This window comes from Carlito syrichta, unplaced genomic scaffold (genome assembly GCF_000164805.1).
Source record: "Carlito syrichta isolate Samal-C Ts95f unplaced genomic scaffold, Tarsius_syrichta-2.0.1 Scaffold307711, whole genome shotgun sequence".
NCBI classification, from domain to species: domain Eukaryota; kingdom Metazoa; phylum Chordata; class Mammalia; order Primates; family Tarsiidae; genus Carlito; species Carlito syrichta.
In genome coordinates, this window is record NW_007251807.1 from 196,782 (window position 1) to 218,961 (window position 22,180).

The window sequence follows — 22,180 nt, forward strand, 5'->3', positions numbered from 1 at the left end:
CGGACCTGCTGGGCTCCGGCGATCCTTCCGCCTCAGCCTTCCGAGTAGCCGGAATTACAGGCATGCGCTACCACGCCCGGCTGATTTTTTTGATTTATTGTAGAGATGAGGTCTCGCTGCCCAGGCGAGTCTCCAACCCGTGGGCTCAGGCAATCCACTCACCTCAGCCTCCTAAAGGCGCGGGATTACAGGCTGAGCCACCGAGCCCGGCCCTTCTATTCTTTATTTGCTAAAAGTTTTTATTTTATTTTTATTTTTTTTTATTTTTTATTTTTTTGAGTTGGAGTCTCACTCTGTCACCCAGACTGGAGTGCAGTGGCCGCTCCCGGCCACCGCAGCCTCGACCTGCTGGGCTCCGGAGATCCTTCTGCCTCAGCCTTCCAAGTAGCTGGAATTACAGGCACGCGCTACCACGCCCGGCTAATTTTTTGATTTATTGTAGAGATGAGGTCTCGCTGCCCAGGCGGGTCTCGAACCCGCGGGCTCAGGCAGTCCACTCACCTTAGCCTCCCAAAGGCACGGGATTACAGGCTGAGCCACCGAGCCTGGCTAAAAGTTTTTTATTATGAGTTGGAATTGGATTTTGTGAAATGTTTCTTCTGCTCTAGCAATACGACCATGTGTTTTTTCTCCTGTCTTCTTTCCCATTAATTTGGTGAATTACATGGATTAATTTTCAAATGGTAAGCAGCCTGCATTCCTGGAGTAAATTGTCCTTGGCCAGACTGTCTTATCTTTTTAAAATATACATCTGAATTTAATTTGCCAATGTGTTGTCTAGGATTTTTGTATTTATTAAAGAGATTGGTCTTAATTCTTTAAGAAAGGAGTTCATTGCCTTACCTTTAAGGAGTGTGGCTCTATCTGTTAAATTCAGCTTTCTAAGACTAGGTCATGCCATTGGCAGGACAGCTCCTGGCAGGTAACTAAGCAAGGCAGTAGTATAAGGGCCTAGTTGTTTCTACCTAACATGGAGTTTCCTTATTAGTCTTGGGCTTATGGAGACTTTGTCAGATCTACATTGTGGTATGACAGCTCCTCCTGCCCAATCTTGCTACCTTGTTTTTTTCTTCATAGGTTTTATTCTCTAGTAATTCTTTTGAATTCTTAAACCTGTCTCAGTGTCTGCTTCTTGAAGCACCCAGCCTGTGACACACTGCTTTTTTTTACATTCTTGTCATTTTGTAGTTTGATCTGTATTTAATTATACAGCATATTTATTTATACAGCATAAGTTACCACTAATGCTAGTTGTTTTTTTTTTTAATTCAGTCATACATTTTTATTCTTTCTTTTACTATATATTCCTTCCTGCAATTCTAGTTTTCTCTGTAATCATTTCCTTTTGGGCCGCACGGCTTCCTGTATGTTCATTATACTGTAGATTTGCCAGAGAGGTCTCTCAGTGTTTGTCTGACATTAATTTATTTCATTTTCATTTTTGAAGGTTACATTTTGTGGTCATTTATCTTTTTTCAGCAATGCAATGATATTATTACTGAGTTTTGAGAAGATGCAAGATTATTATTTTTCTTTTGACACTAGTGTGTCTTTTTTTACTCTGGCTGATTTAAAATGTTCTTTTTCTTTGGCTTGTGATTCTTACTGTGGCATATTTAGATGTGATGTTCTTTAACATTTTCCTGTGATGTTCTTTGATATTTCCAAGAAGACCACAGGGCTTCCTGAATCTATAGAATGGTATCTTTCATAAATTTTAGAAAAATTACAGCCATCCTCTCTTGCTATATTCCTTCTTCCCCATTTTTTCTTCTTCCCTTCTAGGACTTCTCTGAGTCCCACATGCCTTTAATGTTCATTTTTATATTTTGCATTCTTTTTAATATATACTTCAGTTTGGAACTTGTCCATTGTCTTTCATTTTAGTACTCTAATCCTGTCTTCTAAAATTTCTTGTCTACTGTGATTTTGGTGTGTGCCACTTGTGTATAAGCACATTTTTGGAGGGTGAGTACTTAGGAGCGGTAGTATTTGGTCTGGGGTTATGTGTGTCTTCACATTGGTTAAATAACTCCACACTTCTCCAGTTACCTATCTGTGTGTGTGTCTTACCTGATCTCTGTCACTACTTGTTATTGTCAAGCTTATTAATTTTAGCTACTCTAGTGAGAATATGGTGGCATTTAACTGAAGTTTTCATTTGCATTTTCTTGATCACTAAATAGATTGAGATCTTTTCTATTACCTGGATTTCCTTTTTTGTTAAGTACCCATTGAATCTATTGCACATTTTTTATATAGGATTATTGGTAGGAATTTTTAATATTCTGGATACCAGCCCTTTGTCAGTGACATACTGTAAGCATCTTCTCCCACTGTGTGGGTGGCTTTTTATTAATGGAACCTAGTAGGCAAAAGTTCTATTTATCATCTTTTCTTTTGTGGTTTGTGTTCTCTCTCTCTCTCTCTCTCTCTCTCTCTCTCTCTCTCTCTCTCTCTTTTTTATTTGAGTTGGAGTCTCTGTCGCCCAGGCTGGAGTGCAGTGGCACACTCATGGCCACCGCAGCCTCGACCTGTTGGCCTCAGGCTATCCTTCCACCTCCCCTTTCAAGTAGCTGAAACTACAGGTGTGCACCACCACACACAGCTGAGTTTTTTTATTTATTGTAGAAATGAGGTCTCACCAAGTTTCCCAGGCTGGTCTCCAACCCCTGGGCTCAGGCAATCCTCTCGCCTCCGCCACTCAAAGTCCTGGGATTACAGGCATGAGCCACTGTGCCCAGTGTTCTCTTTAAGGACTCTTTTCCTAGGCCGAGGTCACAAAGTTATTCCATTAATTTGGGACATATTATTCTGCTGTTTACATTTACTACCATCCACCTGGAATGAGTTTTTGTGAATGTTGTGGGACTGGGTTCCAGGGTCTGTTTTGTAAAATAGGTAACCAGCTGTCCCATTCTTGTCTATGGGGATGATGGCTCATGCCCTACTCCTCTGTGATGGCAGCTGAGTTATCCACACATAGGTGTATCTGTTTTGCTGTTCTATTTTATTTCATTGGTTTATTTTCTATCTTTGTGCCCATATCAGTCTCTTAATTACTGTAGTTTTATAATAAGTCTTGGCATCACTAGAAAGTTTTCCATCTTGTTTTCTGCTTCAAGAGAATCTCATATGCTTGCTTCAGTGGCATATACACTGCAGCTGGAATAATGCAGAGATGAGTATGGCCTCTGTGCAAGGGGTAATACTTACATTCATGAAGCATTTCATACTTAACAAAAAAAGGATATCTCAGCTATCCTTGCCCTTCATATTTCAGGTGTGACAGGATGCTTGTTGAGATGGCAATTAGTACTGCTTTTAATCTGAGGAGGATTAACACCTTTGCATTATTGAGTCTTCCAGCCCATGGGCATGATTTATCCCTCTATTCATTCAAATCATTTTTACTTTATCTCAATTTTTAAACAATTTTATGTGAGGAGGAGACTTTGCATATTTCTTGTCACACTTAGTCTTAGGCATTTAGTGTGTGTGTTTTAATCTTATTGTAGATAGTATCATCAACAATTTTTATTTACTATTTATTGCTAGTGTATAGAAACCAAATGGTGTTTGTATATTGATATATTCAGCAGCCTTGCTAAATTCAATTATAGAAGATTCATAAGGTGCACAGTCATGTTGTCTGCAAATAATGACAGTTATATTTTCAGTTGTTTTACCTTTTTTACCCTCTTTAGCAATGGCTAAGACTTTCAGTAAAATGTTGAAAACAGATGTCCTTGACTACTTCTGCCATCAGAGGGAAAGTTTCAATATCTGACCATTAACTATGATATTTTCTATCAGGCTCTTAAAAGATGCTCCTTATTACATTAAGGAAGTTGTTTCCTTCCATTCTGAATTTAAGAAGGATTTTTTTTTTCTGGATACATAACTTTATTTTTGGAAACCTGGGCCACCTATAGTAAAAAGCAGGTTAAACAAGGCAGTTGGTGATTTCATTTTAGTCAGAAACACACCTAATATGCATTATGGCAGCAGATCTATTGCTATTGTCTTAAATGCAGATGGGCTGTTTATATCTTTATTATTCATAATTGTTGACCAATGTTCTCTGGATGATCAGGAAACTTTTTGTGCCTCACTTGAATCACTGAAGTAATGAAAGGGGATACCTACAGCAAGCAATGCAACTGCAAATGCTGCAATCATACCTATGTTTTGCTGCATTTTCAATACTATTGAAGTTTTAATTGGTTGTTCATCATCTATGTTGTCCAATGGAGTTTGACTATTGGTAGAGGAACTCATATAGGCTGTGTTTATTTCCTCTGCAATTTCCAAATCTTCTATTTGAATCATATGATCGAACATCTCTATAAAATGGTCTCGGATTTCTTCTGCTGACTCATCACCAAATTTATAACCACATAACATTACAGTGGATCCAGGAATGGGGACAAAAACTTGGTGAGGAAGGATATGGGACTTTTTTGCAGAATCTTTTTTTTCTGGAATTTCATTCAAAATAGATCCTCAAGTAGTATTTCACAACGATCAGCAACTGTGTTCAATATATCTGTCTTTACTGCCTGCATGGCATTTTTAACCTTGGGCTTATTGCTGTGGATATAAGCTCTGCGTTTCATAGCACCCTTCAGATTTACAGAACCACTACAGACCTGGACCGTAGCTGTGGATCTGTGGTCTAAATTCAGGAGCAACTGCGTTAGCACTTTGACATCAAAAGACTGACTAGTTGCTTGAGTATTTCCTCTAGATTTTTTCTGTCCTTCTAATAGGTCACAATCTTCATCTTTAACTTGTCCATTAATCAAATAAACAACGTTTTTTATTTGCTTGGCCCAGCGTATAAGTCCATTCTTTGTATTTTTCTCCAGAGTATAGCTGATAGAAGTAGTGAAAAGTAGGATGTGAATATTAATGTGAACTGTACATTCTAAAGAAAGCCATGAGGTTGATAATCCATTTTGATATTTCCAATCTGCTGGTTTTGCTGAACTCTTTGGATCATGGATGTCATAAGTTCGACAACATTTTTTTTTTGTAGAAGAGCAAATGTGAAGTGTCACTTGTTCTAGGACCTGCTCCTCTGTAAAATTCCATATTCTCTTTCTACTTATAGACCTTTCCTCAGCAAGTATCAGTCTGCACAGGGCATTTTGAAAGCCATTTGCTAGTTCTAAAGTAGTATTAATAAATACTCCAAGAGTTCCCCTGGTAGCATTCTGGATACCTGATTGGCATGTTCTGTGACCTATTCTTCATCCAAGTTATCCAGCTTAGCTTTAGGATGTTTGAGGTTTTCAATGTGTTTGTTCCTCTTTGGGTGGTGTTCTAGTGGCAAGAATCACATAATCCTTTTGTGAAGTATGCTGGCTATTAAAAGGCTGGAGACAAAAGTCTTTCCTTGGAGACTGATGTTTGAAAGATACTGGGCAACAGTTTCTTCTACAATGTAGGTTCTCCCCATTACTCAGAACTAAGTCACCCTCCTGTTTTCAGAATGTGCACTCGTGGCAGACAAATTCATCTGTCCGCCAGAGTTCAGGGTTTAGGAACAAAGTACAGGAAGGGCTTTGGGAGGCTGAGGTAAGTGGATTGCCTGAGCCCGCGGGTTCGAGACCCACCTGGGCAACTTGACGAGACCTCATCTCTACAATAAATCAAAAAAAATTAGCCGGGTGTGGTAGCGCGTGCCTGTAGTTCCAGTTAGTTGGAAGACTGAGGCGGAAGGATCACCAGAGCATGCCACTGCACTCTAGCCTGGGCAACGGAGTGAGACTCCAACTCAAAAATAAATAAATAAATAAAATAAATAAAATTATTGACATCTTTAATTGCCCCTTTAGGTATTAGATATTTTTATACCATGTTTTGAGTTGATTATTTTTTTCTCATTTATTTCTCAGATCTCACCGTTCACTTATTTGACAGTGTTACACCTGAGTTTAATACTGTTTCAGTGGAAGTTGAGCATTCATTTGGAGGGCATGACTGTTCAGCCTGCATGCTCTGTGCCAGAGAAGTTTGAGAGTGACTGAGTAGCGACTGTCTCTTCTTCCATAGGCTACATGGGGGAATGCTAAGGCTATGCAGGCGTTGGAAGTTGACTCAGAGTTCTCGTCCCTGCCTTTGTCCTCCTACCTGGATACCCTCGGTCAGCAGGGATGGGTGTGATAGGAGGAGAGCAGATTCCAAGGTCTTGGGCCTGGCATGAGGTCCACATATATTGCTCCAGTAGCCAGTGGCTCTCTTGAGTAAGGAATGGAAACAAAGTGGTGACCCACCTCATTCGTTGTTATAAGGATTAAATTGATTATGTACCACTCTTATAAATGATATAGTTGAGGATATTTAATGTCATGAAAATGTATTCACAATGCAATGTTAATTGAGAACAGCGGGGTGAAATATAATCTCATTTCTTGAAAATTACACATAAATGTGTGTGTGTGTATGTGTATGTTTGTATACACATATATACATATATAGAATACTTTTTTCTGCTAGCTTTTCTGTATTCTAAATTTTCTATAGTAAAATCCTGTTTTATTTTTCTAGTAAGAAAAATAAATCTAAAAGTTGTTTTTAAGAAAAAACTATGATGTTCATTTCAGCATTGTGCAGAATAGTATTAGCTGGAAACTACTTGAATTTCCAGTAATATGGTAATGATATGTTTTGGGGTATTATGATTGCTATATTAAAATGTTAATTATTAGTTTCTTAAATACTACATTGCTTAGTATTTTTATTTTATTTTAGGCAAACTTTGGAGTCGGAGTTTAAAACTAGCTTATACTCTACTTAATAAATTGACTAGTAAGAATGAACCACTACTTAAACCTGGAGACAGAGTAAGTAACTAGACTGTTACATTATTGAAGTGAGCAAAAACAGAGACTTTAAAATCTGTTTCATTGAAATCAGTGTTCTATTGGTTGGTTAGAATTGTAACACTAATATAAGGGATTTAAAGTCAGCAATGAAGAAATATTAAATATGGACTAAGTTTGTGATATGGAGTAAAATGACATTCTTCTTATTCTCTCATTGTCCACATCCATTGATCCATATTCTTTTCTGTTTGACTTTATATATGTTAATATTAAAAATGTTAAATTTTCAAAGCATATATTTTACAAGTCAACATTGACCCTACTTTGAAATTTCGTTTCCTTTTTATTTATCTCCTGCCCTATCCCAGGTGTTCAGGCAACCTCCTCTCACTCGTTTGCCAAAGTGGAAGTCACAGAGAGCTAGAGGCATATTCTCTTGTGCTACACTGCCCTAATGGTTGGCAGTAGCTACTTGAGGTTATTTAATTAACCAAAATTAAATAAAATTAAAAATATAGTTCCTTGGTTTTACAAGTCACATTTTAAGGGCTCAGTAGCCACATGTAGCTAACCAATAGCCACTGTATTTATAGCTCTGAGATAGAATTTCTGTCATAGTAGAAAGTTCTATTGGACAGTGCTGCAGTAGGTACGCTGAACCAGACTTGAGGACCCCCGAGTATACTAGAAGGCTTAGGGTGGAAAACAGGAGAATATGGTGCAAATCAACATATTTGCCAATGAAATCCCCTAGTGAAAATTTTGCTTGTGTCAGATCAAGGAAATTGCATGTTACGCTGACAATTCCACATCACTCTTTCAGTGCCTCACTCTTTAATATGACCTAATAGCCAAGGATGTCTAAGAGGGAAACACCATTAAGGAAGAAAACAACCAAAGGCAACAAAAAAGGGGGGGAGGAGAGAGAGTTAGAGGGAGTAAGCAAAGACAGACAGAGAGAGAGAGGAAGAAAGAAAAGAGGGGAAAGTAGGGAAAACGAAACAAACTTTGAGGGGCTAGATATGGAAAACAATGTTTTTAAAAGTTAGTATTAATATTCCTGGAGATCTGAGATGAAAACGTAGTTCTATAAATCAAGAAAAGGACACCAGTAGGAAAAACCAAGAGATGAAAAGTAGGAGGAAAAATAGGAGAGAATCAAAGACTTGATCAAGAAGGCCCAACATCTGACTGATAATAGGAGTCCAGAAAGAGAACAGAGAATAGATAGTAGAACATTTTAAATCATGATGGTAATTCAGGACAATATCCTTGACCTGGAGAACATAAATATGCAAAGAGTGAATACAGTAGGCTCATACCAAAACATGTTCCCATGAAACTCCATAAAACCAGAGGTACAGAAAAGAATCTGAGAGCTTTCAGGGGAGAAAATATAGGACATATAGAAGAGATCAACAATCTCAATGGCTTTGGGACTCCTCAGTAGTAAAACTGAGAGATACTGGAATGATGCTTCAAAAATTCAGAGGGAATATGACTTTTAACCTGTAGTTCTATTCCCAGAGATTCAACAGATTTGAGGATGGCCTTATCATTTTCAGACGTGCAGGACTCAGAAACATTTGGGTCACAAACACTTTTTCTTGGCAAGTTCCTATGGTGTGCTTCAGCCCCATGAGTGATTAGGGATAGAACAGCCACAGTGGAGATCCCAGGATTACCACAGGCAGTGGATTGAGGGGCAGACTGGATGGGACTTAGGAGGATCAAGGCCCCAGGGTCGAGACGGAGTGGTCAGCAGCAGGTAGCACTCATGGGTCTACCTGATGGGGTGGTTATTTGGAAAATAGCATTGGTAGGTATTTGACACATCTGATGGAGCATGTTAGAACAAATTAGCTAGTGTACACATAGAAAACAAAGCAAGTAAAAATGATGATGGCTGTTACCATCATAAAAGAGAGGAAATGTGTGCTGACTATAAAAATATAAACATTATAAGAATGATACTTTATGATATGTTGTTCTTATGTATGAAATTTTAGGTTGTGCTTTAGGATGAACCTGTAAGAATCCCTGATTTATATTATGCTTTAGAGTAAATCTAAGAATAACTAATTTATTTTTCTTGAAAAAAATTATTGCAAGGATGGCTTCCAGATACTTTTCTGACTTGCAAGAGAATCTATGTATTTATGTTAATAAGATTGACAAGGTGATAGTGAATGAGATAATTATCAGAAATTGGTGGCAAATCCAACTTCCCATAATATTATACTGTATAAAAGTGAACACAACTCTTCATAACAAATTCTGTAAAAATATTTTTTCCATTTCAGATATCTAGTCTCAAAGTTATAAGTTACCATTTTAGGATAACCACTATTAAAACCAGCTTTTGAAGGAGTGATTTGCCCTTTTCAACAAACTTGTTAGAAATTAAATTTCCAGAACTCACATACAGATTTAAGTATAGATATAGCTTACATTGTATCTTATGATGCGAAAGATATTGGTTATTTATCATTTTATGTTTTCAAAGGCCCTGTGTCTACTCAGTTAAATACTATTCTGACTTATCACTTATAGTTCCAGCACAATTATTATAATATTTGGGGCTTAAAAATGTATTCTTTAAATAGCTTTTAATTTAACCAGATATTGTAAAAAATGGAAACTGGGATGCTGGGAGAAGGGAAAGGAGAAGGAATGAGAAAGGACTAAATATTAATTTACAGTAACTGGAAGTAAAATAGATACCTAAAAATCATTAAAAACCCAACTATAGCAATGTAAATGTAATATTGTTAAAAATAGAAGAGTAAATAACAGAAGAAATATCTAAAATTTTTTTAAATGGTTACTTTGAGGAGTAGGGAAAAGTGGGACATGGGCTGTTGCTTTTGTTTAGTGCTTTTGCCATTTTAAATTTTTTTTTTTTTTTTTGAGTTGGAGTCTCACTCTGTCGCCCAGACTGGAGTGCAGTGGCTGCTCCCGGCCACCGCAGCCTCGACCCACTGAGCTCCAGCGATCCTTCCGTTTAAGCCTTCCGAGTAGCCGGAATTACAGGCACGCGCTACCATGCCCGCCTGATTTTTTGATTTATTGTAGAGATGAGGTCTCACCAAGTTGCCCAGGCAGGTCTCGAACCCGCGGGCTCAGGCAATCCACTCACCTCAGCCTCCCAAGGCGCGGGATTACAGGCTGAGCCACCGAGCCCGGCTTAAATTTTTGATAAAAATTGAAATGTAAGATAAATAAAGTAAAACTTATCATTTAAACAGTGGCATCGTGGTGACCAGATAGAACCAGGTAGTGGGCCTGTCCCCCAACCATGGGGACTAGAGAAGGCTGTGGATATCTTGGCTGGGAACTTCTCTACCCATCATACTTTCCTGCTGATATACTTAAGTCTTGAGTAAAGATCTGTTAAATTAAAACCTTGATGTTAGGATTTCTTCTTTTGGAAGCTATTATTTTAGATATAATTGAATTCTTTGTTCACTTCTCATGTTGGTAAAAGTGTTTTTAACCTGGGCTAATGGATGGCAGGTACTGGTCAGTGTGAATGGGAACTAGATCTGGAGCCCACAGCCAGATCCAAGTTAGACTGCCTTTAAACCCAGAGACTTAAAATTATTTTGCTGCATGTGCTGTTTATTAAAAGTCAAATGAATAAGGAAATTTAAGGGCTAGAATTAATCCCAAAATTAGGTTTTCTGAACTAGATTTGGAAAATTATTTAAAAAATCTAAAATGTCTGAGTGCTGTCTAATTAACAGAGATTCTAAAAGTTGAAAAAGCTCAATGATTCCCAAGTAGATTTCATGATTTTTCTTTGTACTATTGTAGGTGGCGCTTGTGTTTCCAAACAGTGACCCTGTGATGTTCATGGTTGCATTTTATGGGAGTCTCCTAGCAGAGCTGGTTCCTGTACCCATAGAAGTGCCATTAACAAGAAAGGTAGCACACAGTCCTATTCTGAACTTGAGCATTGACACAGTCATTGCCTTCACTCCAGGGCATGGACGGCAGTAAGCCGCTATTTTGACAGAGGAGAAGAAGGTACTAACAGGCAGGCCAGCCAGGACTTGAGAGAGAAATTAGATACCAGATATTCTTCTTTACCCACTTTGTTGGTGAGAGGGCACTGAGAACAGTTTTGCTGGTGATGATCCCATACTCTTAGGTGGAGCTATTCTATTACCTACTTTAATTTCACAGCAGAAATTATAGGCATTTTTTCCTCTAGTGAATAGAATTTATGATTTAATAAGATTTTATTAAACTTTTCCTCAAAACCATATGTTTGTCAACAATAATTTTCATTTCTTAGGGATTAGTATATCATAGTGATATATTTATGACTCACTTCTCAGTGGCAGTTTTGAATAAACAAGAATGGAAATTCTCTTACATTTCTGTTTGCTTGCATGACAGAAGGCAGTCTTTTTTTTTTTTTTTCAGTTGGAGTCTCACACTGTCACCCAGACTGGAGTGCAGTGGCTACTCCTGGCCACCGCAACCTCAACGTGCTGGGCTCCGGCGATCCTTCCGCCTCAGCCTTCCAAGTAGCTGGAACTACAGGCGTGCGCTACCATGCCTGGCTAATTTTTTTTATTTTATTGTAGAGATGAGGTCTCACCAACTTGCCCTGGCGGGTCTCGAACCCACGGGCTCAGGCAATCCACTCACCTCAGCCTCCCAAAGCATTGGGATTACAGGCTGAGCCACAGAGCCCTGCTAGACGCAGTCTTTGTTATTGATAAATTATTAATGTGGGGGACTTGCTAATGTTCTAGGTTGCTATAAGATTTTAAATTAATATTAATAGACTACTGAAAAAATACCATTTAGGAGTAGATGAGGCATATATTTTAGAAAATTGGAGTTTTCTGTCATCCTGTGCCAATGTTTAGGCAATTAGTAATGTGAGCATTGTCCACAAGTATTCAAAAATTCCAAAAGTAAAATTTGCAAATAAAACCAGTATGTTTCAGAGGATAATATAATGGACATATATTTGAATACAGTGATTCTTAGGGAAAAAATAGAGATTTGTCAAACTTACATGAAGAAAATGATGTAACTTTGCAGGAGGACATATATAACAGAAGATTTAACTAAAAGAAAACACATTTCTGTGTGGAAATGATTAATATTGTTAAAGGTCAGACCTCCTCAGGTTAATTTGTAAATATCAATAGAAATTTCAATGCTGTTAATTTTTAGAGTTTATAAAATTCTTCTAAATGTCATTTGCAGGAATAAATTTTAAGAAATTAGTTCATTATCCAGAACTTTATATTTCATCGCAAATACCAAGTAAAAATATCTTTTAAATTAAAATAATTGTTATATTCTTATGGACTATTTCCATGAAAATATAATATGTATTAATAAGCAAGACTGAATTGTTTAAAAGTTTTTTGAAGGGTGAAAAAAAAAAAAGAGTTTTATTTTCTGTGCATGACCTGGAGCATTAAGTGAGGCTGTGGCTCCTGTGAACATCCCATTCCCGCACTGTTGTTTTGTTTGCTGCAGGATGCAGGCAGCCAGCAGATTGGGTTTCTGCTGGGCAGCTGTGGAGTTTCCCTGGCCTTGACCACAGATGCTTGTCAGAAAGGCCTGCCCAAGGCACCAACAGGAGAGGTGGCAACTTTCAAAGGTGAGGTCTCCCAAGAAAAGGGTTATGACTGGAATCTTTGTTAAACTATACCCTTGGGTGTTATATAAGCTGAAGGGTCTTTATCAAAAGTGATCCCTTGTTCAAGCCTTAATGAATCTCAATTTTCATCTGACTCAGTATCTCAACCTACACTGTCTGATATAGTAGCCACTGGCCACATGTACCTTTTTAAATTAAAGGAAGTAGGCCCGATTTGGTGGCTCAGTCTGTAATCCCAGCACTTTGGAACACCAAAGGGAGTGGATTGCATGAGACTGCGGGTTTGAGACCAGCCCAGGCAACTTGGCGAGACCTCATCTCTACAATAGATAAAAAATTAGCTGGGCATGGTAGTTCCGGCTACTTGGAAGGCAGAGGCAAAAGGATTGCCAGAGCCCAGCAGGTCGAAGCTGGAGTGGCTGTGAGCGTGCCACTGCACTCCAGCCTGGGCGTCAGAGTGAGACTCCAACTCAATGAATGAATGAATGAATGAATGCACTCCAGCCTGGATGACAGAGTGAGACTCCAACTCAATGAATGAATGAATGAATGAATGAATGAATGAGTAAATAAATAAGAAATGAAACTAAAACTTGATTAGCTGGTACTGCGTATTAGGGGCATAGGCTCTGAGTATGAGGGGCAGAGGCCCCTGCTTGAATGCCATGCTGTGTCCTGCCTATACGGTCACAGGTTGGCCCCCACTCTCCTGGCTGGTGATTGATGGGAAGCATCTTGCCAAGCCCCCCAAGGACTGGCACCCTCTAACCCAGGATGCAGGATCCGGGACTGCCTACATTGAGGTAATGACCTCTCTTAACTCAGAGCACGCAAAACATATTTTTTCATAAAACTGTAAGTTGCTAATTTTTAAAAAATTTCAGGCTAAGAATTCTCATTATGTTTTATGAGAAATATAAAGTGTCGTATAGAACCTTACTCAGATCCTTTCACCTTACTGGCCTCCCTGCCTAATTCCATCTTACTGGCCTCCCTGGGGATGTGAACTGTCTTGCTTAATTCTCACCTTACTGGCCTCCCTGGGGATGTAAACTGTTTTGATGGAGCCCAGGTATACCATTGCCCTCAGGCATCTGCCCAAGAGGCGTCACAACTTTATCTGAAGTGTCCCCCACAGGCCAGGGCATCTGCTCTTGGGCTTAATGAGATGGTTAGTGAAGGAGAAACAATAATTGCTTCTTTTTAAGATTCCATCAGCCTCTGTCTATCATGGCCTCTAGAAATACCACATAATGGTTATTTTCCTTGAAATCTTTCAGTATAAAACCAGCAAAGAAGGCAGCACAGTGGGAGTCACAGTGTCCCATGCGTCCCTGCTGGCACAGTGCCAAGCCCTGACCCAGGCATGTGGGTACTCAGAAGGTAAGGGTTCTTGGATGCAGGCGCAGTGACCCTTCCAGCCTTGCACAGGTACCTGACATGCTTGATCACACAACTGTTGCTGCTCCTGTCAAAACCACCCTGGGTAGTGCCTTTGCCCCTTAATCCAGGTCATACAAGGTAAGGAGATGTACTACCTCTTGGCATGCTCGTGGGATCTCTTTGGTTGTGCTGGTTCAGTGGATATAAGTATTGATGAGTTTAAGTGATCTCTCAGCAGCCTCGGCAGTCCCATGCAGGGTTGTTTTGAGTAAATGCATGTATATGTTGATTTTTATGGCGTATGAAACTTATATGCCAGCAATTAGTTTATGCACAGTGCTGGATTCACAGGCCAGCCCCAGTAGGCTGGTTCAGTCTCTGACATACTGAAGGGCAGGGAATTTTGCATTTAAAAAAGGAGGAAACACCCTCATTTTTATATTACTATATCTATTACTGTAGTTTTAACTTAAGCTGTCATGTAAATATACAAGTGGAATTTTTATAGTCATAAATTATATCTTGGTAAAGTATAGGTTGCCCTTGACTTACTGTTAAGTAGCAGATAGTTAACTTAAGAAATATTTTAAAATTAATTTTAAAATTATTATTATTTAAATTGATAGATGATAATTATGTATTTATAGAGTACAACATGAGAAATGTTATTTTAAGAACTATAAAAATAGATTCATGGTAGTTTTCTTACATTGCAATACTTGAATTGAACAAAACTAGAAAGTGAAATTGAATGTATTTTAAATATCTAAAAGGTAGGTGTTTAAAAGCAAGGGACAGCTTAAGGGCTTAACTGACCCTTTTAGTGGAGATTTGGAAAATGATGTTAGGTTTTGTCAAGGACTTTAATAATTTAAAGAGTTAGATCTATCAAATCAAGTCCCATGGGTTTCTTTGTCTTCAGTCCAGTGCTAATCTTACATGTGTCACTTGTAACTTTATTTAGTTCTTTAGCTGGGCGTGGTGGTGTGTACCTGTGGTATACACCCGTAGTCCCAGCTTCTTGGAAGATTGAGGTGAGAGGATCGCTTGAGCCTGGGAGTTCTGGGCTGTAGTGTGCTATGACAATTGGGTGTCCTCAACTGTTTCAACATCAACATGGTAATCTTCTAGAAGCAGGGGACCACTAGGTTGCCTGAGGAGGGGTGAACCAGCCCAGGTCGGTAATGGGACAGGCAAAACTTTTGTGTTATTGAGTAGTGGGATCATGTGTAAGATTAGACACTGCACCCCAGCCTGGTAGCATGGCAAGATCCTATCTTTTAAAAAAATAAAGATAATTTGGGTTCGTTAGCTAACAGAGAGAGGATGTCTACAGTATTGTTATTTATAATGCAGCAGCATTTCCTGGCACACAAATTGAGCCTCTCCTGTTCATCTTTGGCTCTTTCTCAGTGGGTACATCTGGGGGTTGCTGTGGCCTTTGGTGCAAAGCCAGATCTGTGCACAGCCCCAGGCTTTGTCTTCTCTGCCCACGCGAGGCTAGAGTCAGGTCCCAGAGAGGATGTGACTGTGGGCTCCAAGCAGAGAGCTGTGCTGGAAACCCTCAGGACCTCCCTAAAACACATCAGTTGCTTACCTCTGGATGAGGAGACAGGCAGAGGAGAAGTGACTTTCTGGCAAGTGACATGAACCACCAGTTGTTACAGAGATGTTACAACATGACCTTCCGGGGGTGGTGAGGATTGGGGATATCTGGGTGTAGAATTGAGATGTAAGAATATTCATGACAGTTCCTCATCCCCACCTCTTGAATCTGAAAAGAATGTCCATTCAAAACATCTGATGAAAATAGGTAATGACACCTTACACAACTTCTTAAGTATTCAGACTTGTGGTCAGCCTGGTCAGCCAAATTCTGTGTCAGTCCAGAATTGGATGACCTTCTGCTTTTATGTGCTTCCAGTAATTTGAATAGATATAACCAAGATTATTGATGAATTGGTACATGGTATTTGGAAAAATTGTATCTGTTCCCTAAACCTTTACATGTTGATGTACTCATCTCAGAATTTCTCTAGAAAATGCATTTGTGGAGAGGGTTGTTTAGCATTTTAATCTTCTTTGTTCACTTTCAGCTGAAACATTAACAAATGTGCTGGATTTCAAAAGGGATGCTGGTCTGTGGCATGGAGTGTTAACAGTGAGTGTTGTTTGCTGATGACTAACTGTTGGCACAAGGGATTGAGATGAGCCCAAACCTTGCCTGAAATATTGTTGTGAGAGTGCACCAGTTTTGTTTTGCTTTTTCTGGTGTGACTCAGTTCTTCTCACCCTTGAGCAGATCCATTTCTCTCACAGAGTGTCATGAACAGGATGCATGTGGTCAGCATCCCCTATGCACTGATGAAAGTTAACCCGCTCTCCTGGATTCAGAAAGTGTGTTCCTATAAAGGTAACAGATAATGCCATCATGGCCCTCATCTTTCCTTAAAGAAATCTCTTTGAACTGATCTTTGGTGATTAAAAAATAAATAAAACTGACATGTGGAACTGCAGATGTGGGCTGAGAACCTAGGATGTTCATCTTGGTCTTGCCCAGGGACTGGGGGTGTGTAGAGGTGTTTGAGTCCCTGCCTCTGGCTCTGGAGTGTAGTCCTGCAAGCTGTCATGTACCTGCACAATCTGTAACAGATGGGGCTATCTGATGAGGTCTGAGTAGTATGGAGATGTCAGCTGTCCATGTCTGTCCTATTTTATGAAGGAAAACTGAAGCATAGGTGGGGCGATTAATTGGGTGCCACATACTTGTTAATGAACTGCCAGGACTCAGGACTGAGTCTGTCTGTTCACGTCCTGGAGTCTACCGCCCTCATGACCTAGAGATTTCCAGCACGTAATAGGTCAGTTGACATGGCCACAGGAGCAGCCAGGCATCCTTAAACCAGTGCCAGTAGCTTGGGGAGGGGCAACATGAGACAAACAGGCAGACATGAAGAGGAATATAGAGCTTTGGAGATAAATTAACGTTGAAAATGGATCTGAGTTTATTACATCTTAAATTATACCTCAGAGTTGAGTTTTTAGGGAAAAAAAATTGGAGTTTGGTTAGACTACATGTGAGACAGTACAGAAAGTCTGCAACCAGGGACATAAGTTTTGTGTCTCTTTAATATGTGTGCAACTCCATGTAGGATGAGGCGTGTGCATGTTTGTAGGAGTGTGAGGTTGTCAGTCCTTGTCATGATGCAGGGACATCTGTGCTACCCTCTTTTTGTAGCCCGGGCTGCACTAGTGAAGTCCCGAGACATGCACTGGTCTCTCCTAGCTCAGCGGGGTCAGAGGGACATCAGCCTCAGCTCACTGCGCATGTTGATTGTGGCCGATGGTGCTAACCCATGTGAGTAAGCCTGTGTGACCCAGGGTACCGCCCTCCCAGTGTCCTCTCCTACAAACCGTAACTTGCCAGGTAGACAAAATAGACTATGTTGAGAAGCAAAATTGAGGAGTTTTAGCTGCCAATGTTACATAAAGTATAAATGTCCTATGAAATATCACCTCTTGTTGGTGACTCACCATATGTCCTGCATACTTACTAGGGCACTAAATTTAAAAGCAGTTTTAACACAGTTGATGAAAGGTACATGCCTTAGTGAGAGTCATCTTTCTTAAGACATCTTTCTTAAGATTGTTCTCTGGCACAGAGGTCCCTTGTTGGGCCTCATTCTGAGCCTCCTGCCCTTTGTCCTGGTGCCCCCTACCTCTCTGGCTTCTGGCCCCAACTTCCCCCACAGGTACCCGACCATTCTTCCTCTGTGTGCCCCAACTCCCCTGAGAAGAGTTCCCCATGGCTGCTGCCTGAGCATCTAGGACACCCCTGTATGCAGCAATCTGAGTCTTTGCTGCTGTGTGGGTGCAAGTATGAGCTTCCTCGGGGATATCCTCTGTGGTAGCCTCAGGTGACATTTGCTGAACAGGTACTTCTTTGTGCAGCAGAGCCTTTCATTTTATCCCTTCTCCAGTGTCACCGATACCTTGTGTTCCCATATCCCCATCTCTTGGGAGGGCACCCCACCTTCCAGTGCCCTCAGAGCTTCTCCTTCCCGCAGTCTACACCTGAGCCAAACAGGGGCTGCCTCTAGGTCCTGTGGCATTGCTTGCATCTCTGTATCCCCACACCCTCGACCTAGCCACCTCTTTGCAGTCTACATGGCAAGTCAGGGGGCACCCCTTCCCTCCAGTGCCATCTCCTCAACGATCCTCCCCAGTCACTGCATCTAATCCTCACAGTTCCTCAAAGCTTCCCCACTGTGGGCTTCTGCATGCAGCACCTGCCCATCCCAGATATTGCCACATCCACACCTCCTGTGGCACTGAACAATCTGCTTATCTGGTTCCTTCAAAGACACCTTTTCCTTTGAAGAGTATGAAATTTGAGGGCATCTGTGCATGGCCCCTTCCTTTTGCTGGAGCAGAGAAGATTATGGTGAAGCCCTGGGGTCCTGATGATCACCAGGCTGTGCCAATGTGGGCGTGTGCAACCACCAGACCGTGTCCTGACACACCCCAGAGAGCGTGTGCTCTTTAGTGCTTGCAGTCACCACTTCTGTTCCCCTCTTGTTTCTCCGTGTAGGGTCAATCTCCTCCTGTGATGCCTTCATTAACGTCTTCCAGTCCAGAGGTCTGAGGCCAGAGGTCATCTGTCCTTGTGCCAGTTCTCCTGAGGCACTCACAGTTGCCATTCGCAGGTAACTTCATTCTTTGCTTATGTCTTGTGACACATACAACTGAGTCACCTGTGGCATAAAGTCTGTCTAACCTATTTCTGAGCAGCAGGAATCCTGGAATAGGGCCTGAACCTGACAGGATCCAGGCACATTTCTGCAGCAGCACTGTGACCCCACCCTCCTACTTGCCAGCCTGGATTTGCACTGGAGTTGAGTAGCATGGCTCCCTAGCCATGTTTTGAATGTTTGCAGAACATTGGCTTGTTACTTTCCTAAGTGCTGCTTCCTGAGTCAGGAGGTTCTTGTCATCTCTTCCTTTGCCATAGCAAAAGTTATAACCCAGGAGTGACTTGTTACTGTGAGGCAGGGGACTATCAGTCACGAAGTCTGTCTGTGGGAACCGTAGACCTGCCTGGGGAAACACCTGCCCCGAAAGGCCCCCGCTGCTCTTGTGGCAGTGTTCTTCATGTCATGTCTCTCACCATGGAAGGCATGTCGGGGGCCTCCACACTACCTTTAGTGTCTTCATGCATGGATACTGTGCTGTTGGTCCTTCCTGTGCTCCGGCCAAGCCAGGGCCTCTTGCTTTTTCTTTGCTGCTCATCTTCCCCAGTCTGTGGGCAGAGGTCACTGTGCTTGTAGTTGAGGGTGTCTTCTGTTTAAATTTTCTACTATCAACTCAATCATTACAAAGATAGTCTTAGTTGTAGTCTTATATTATCTTCATATATACTCATATATTCATAAATAGTATGTGTTTACATTTATGTAACCGTTAAGTAATCCTAAATTTATAATAACTTAGCAATAAAAGTAACACCATTACCCTTTATAAACTATAAATTATTCTTCACTCCTGTGTTCTGTGGTGATTTGTTTTTCCAAACTTTGTTGCTTAGTGCTCCAGTACCATTGCTATATCACACATACTCCCAAACATAATGGCTTAAAACAGCAACAGTCATTTTATTATCTCTTATGCATTCTGTTAACCAGGAGTTTGGAAAGAGCTCCACTAGGCAGTTATGACTTGCAGTAAAATGGTGTCTGGACTGAAATCGTTGGGGGGCTGAGACACCTTCATACGTGCATGGTCACAGGGATCCCCACATCCCTCGGCCAATCTCAGAGTGAACTGCTCTGGGCTTCCTAACCATCATAGTGGCCTCAACAAGGTCTTCCTGCTTACCTGGTTGCCCAGGGCTCCAGGTGTCTTGAATATCCCAAGACAACCAGATGGTAGCTGAATCACCTTTTGTGACCTGTCTTGGAAGTCATATGTGTCATTGCCGCCATTGTCAGATGCCCATCTCCCACTGAGAGGCAGGTCGAGGTCACATTGGAGAGGGGCACGTGGTTTGGAAACATCTCTGTGTCTTTAGAACTTGCAGGTCTCACCAGGCTGTAACAGAACAGTGGCTTTGGTAAAGAATCATGCTGCAGGCAGGGTGGGCCATTAGTCCCATCTCCCCTGGAATTTTGTTCCCTTGAGTTAACTCAGTTGTATTTTTGTCTCTTAGGCCACCTGATCTGGGAGGACCTCCTCCAAGAAAAGCTGTCCTATCAATGAACGGTCTAAGTCACGGGGTGATCAGAGTTGACACGGAAGAAAAGCTGTCAGTTCTTACTGTCCAGGATGTTGGTCAGGTGATGCCTGGAGGTAAGGGACATACCAGAGTGGGCCTTTGTCCTGCGAGCAGCCACATAGCCAGAAGGATCACAAATGCCCTGGGCTTGTAGCAGTACTCTAGAAGCAAGCATACAAGGAAAAGATTTCCCAAAATTGTTTTTCAGTACACATTGGGGTTTAATGTATAGACTATTTTTTCAAGTTGTTTCCTTCCTTTGTGTGAAGTTTAAAGATGAGCTGAAATATAAGGATTTGTTTGTGGACTGTGAAACTGACTCCCAATTCCCTGGTGTTGGGGGAATGGTGATGATAACTCAGTGCACACCAGGCAGTCTCCATACTTCACACATGTTGCAGCCTGTAACCCCATGGCAACCCCATGAAGTGAGTAGCTCTAAGGAGAACTATATTTGTGAATAACTTTGATAAATAGGTTATCAAAGAAACTGTAGTAGGTACATGTTGTGGTGGGAGCCTAAATGTGTCAGTTTCTCGGAAATTCCTGTGGGTTTCAGAAAGCCCCATGTGTGGAAGTCAGCTCTGAGGGCTTGAACATCACATTAGGTTTCAGGGACTTTTCTTGCCAGCCCCTAGGCAGTGCAGCGAGCACAGGGTGATTGAGCAGTCTCCCTGCATAGGAAGCCCAATTTCAGGAAAATCAAGGGCAGAGCTCAGAGACCTTGGGGAAGGTCTTCTTCCCATACAGGCCCTTCAGGGGCTGTTGCAACTCTGAGCCTGGACACTTCCCTGTATCTCCCAGAGTAAGGCAGGGCCAGGATAGGCCCTGCTGCCAAGATCTGGGAGTTAGCATGCTTCCTACAGTCCCAAAGGTGACTCTGGCCCACAGGAAAGCCCTCAGGCAGCCTAGTGATGGTTGTGAGTTGGGATGCTGTCATGTGGGTCTGAGGCCACCACTCATCGTGGCTGCCACAGCTGCACCAGTTTTGCCCCTCCCCATGACGGCCCTTTGGGGACCACAGGCAACTGTCTTGGCCCCTCTTGGTGACAATTCTAGAGCATGATCCCAACCCCTAGTACTGCCCTGACTGTGTTAGAGGTTGTAGGCCCTGCAGGCCACCCAGCGTCCTGGCCCTCGTACTTCCCACATTCAGCTGTGCCAACAGCCCATTGGCCACCCCATGCAGGGGTAGAGCCTGCGTGGAGGGCTGGGCAGCCCAACCAGTCCCAAACCTGGAGTTTGGGGCCAGGTGGTACCTGATTTCTGTTGTGTGTGAAAGGTGGGGACTCTTTGAAAAAGACTACAGATTTAAGCTTTAGTTCTAGCGACATGGTTTATAAATGTGAATTGTACCATTTTCTTCTTGAAATCCTACCCAGATGGAACCATCAGTGTTGTAGAGTAGTAGAACCTGTAGGTAAAACATTTTTACAAAGTGTGACAAATGGGATCTTATTTATAGTAGGAGGAAAGTGCAGGTAACTTTTCTCCTTATTATTCTAAATGACTCATTATTCTAAATGAACATGAGGACCATTTATGGTTGTGCTCATGTTCTTTTATTAGTAGGAAGTGGATTAGGACAGAACATGTATGTACAGTGTGACTGAAGCCTGTGTGTGTGTGTGTGTGTGTGTGTGTGTGCGCGTGCGCGCGCAGTCCTCTGTTAGGCATTTGTATGTGCAGTGCTCCCCTAGGTATGTGTGTTTCGTGCTTCCCTATGTGTTTGTGTGGTACTCTCCTAGGCGTGTGTGTCCAGTGCTCCCCTAAACGTATGCGTATGGTACTCTCCTAGGCATATGAACAGAATACTCCCCTAGGTATGTATATATGCGTAGTATTCCCCAAGAAGTGTATAGCATACTGCTCCCCAAGGTGAGCCTCTTTTTTCTGCCACCCTCCTGTGCCCCTAGCTACAGGACTAACCAGCACTGTGATTCTTATGGTGTCTTGTCCCGACTTCTGTGTTCACCACATCAAGTGGATCTGTGGCCATGTGTGCCTTTCTGTGATCTGAAATCCAGCTCTGAGCATGCCTGTGTGCATCAATGTGGAGCC

General features: G+C 41.5%; 1 protein-coding gene and 1 pseudogene across 2 annotated transcripts in view; one reads left to right on the plus strand and one right to left on the minus strand.

Moving 5' to 3' along the window:
* Positions 1 to 22,180, plus strand: part of DIP2A (disco interacting protein 2 homolog A) — a 123,221-nt gene that overhangs the window by 67,402 nt on the left and 33,639 nt on the right. For both annotated transcript variants that reach the window (XM_008064565.1, XM_008064566.2), the window contains exons 9-18: positions 6,760 to 6,851; positions 10,650 to 10,760; positions 12,342 to 12,465; positions 13,159 to 13,268; positions 13,746 to 13,848; positions 15,945 to 16,009; positions 16,168 to 16,261; positions 17,087 to 17,206; positions 18,440 to 18,554; positions 20,054 to 20,193. In XM_008064565.1, the coding sequence (XP_008062756.1) occupies positions 6,760 to 6,851; positions 10,650 to 10,760; positions 12,342 to 12,465; positions 13,159 to 13,268; positions 13,746 to 13,848; positions 15,945 to 16,009; positions 16,168 to 16,261; positions 17,087 to 17,206; positions 18,440 to 18,554; positions 20,054 to 20,193 (1,074 nt within the window). The remainder of the gene's footprint in view (positions 1 to 6,759; positions 6,852 to 10,649; positions 10,761 to 12,341; positions 12,466 to 13,158; positions 13,269 to 13,745; positions 13,849 to 15,944; positions 16,010 to 16,167; positions 16,262 to 17,086; positions 17,207 to 18,439; positions 18,555 to 20,053; positions 20,194 to 22,180) is intronic.
* On the minus strand, positions 4,093 to 5,464 carry LOC103266966 (annotated as a pseudogene).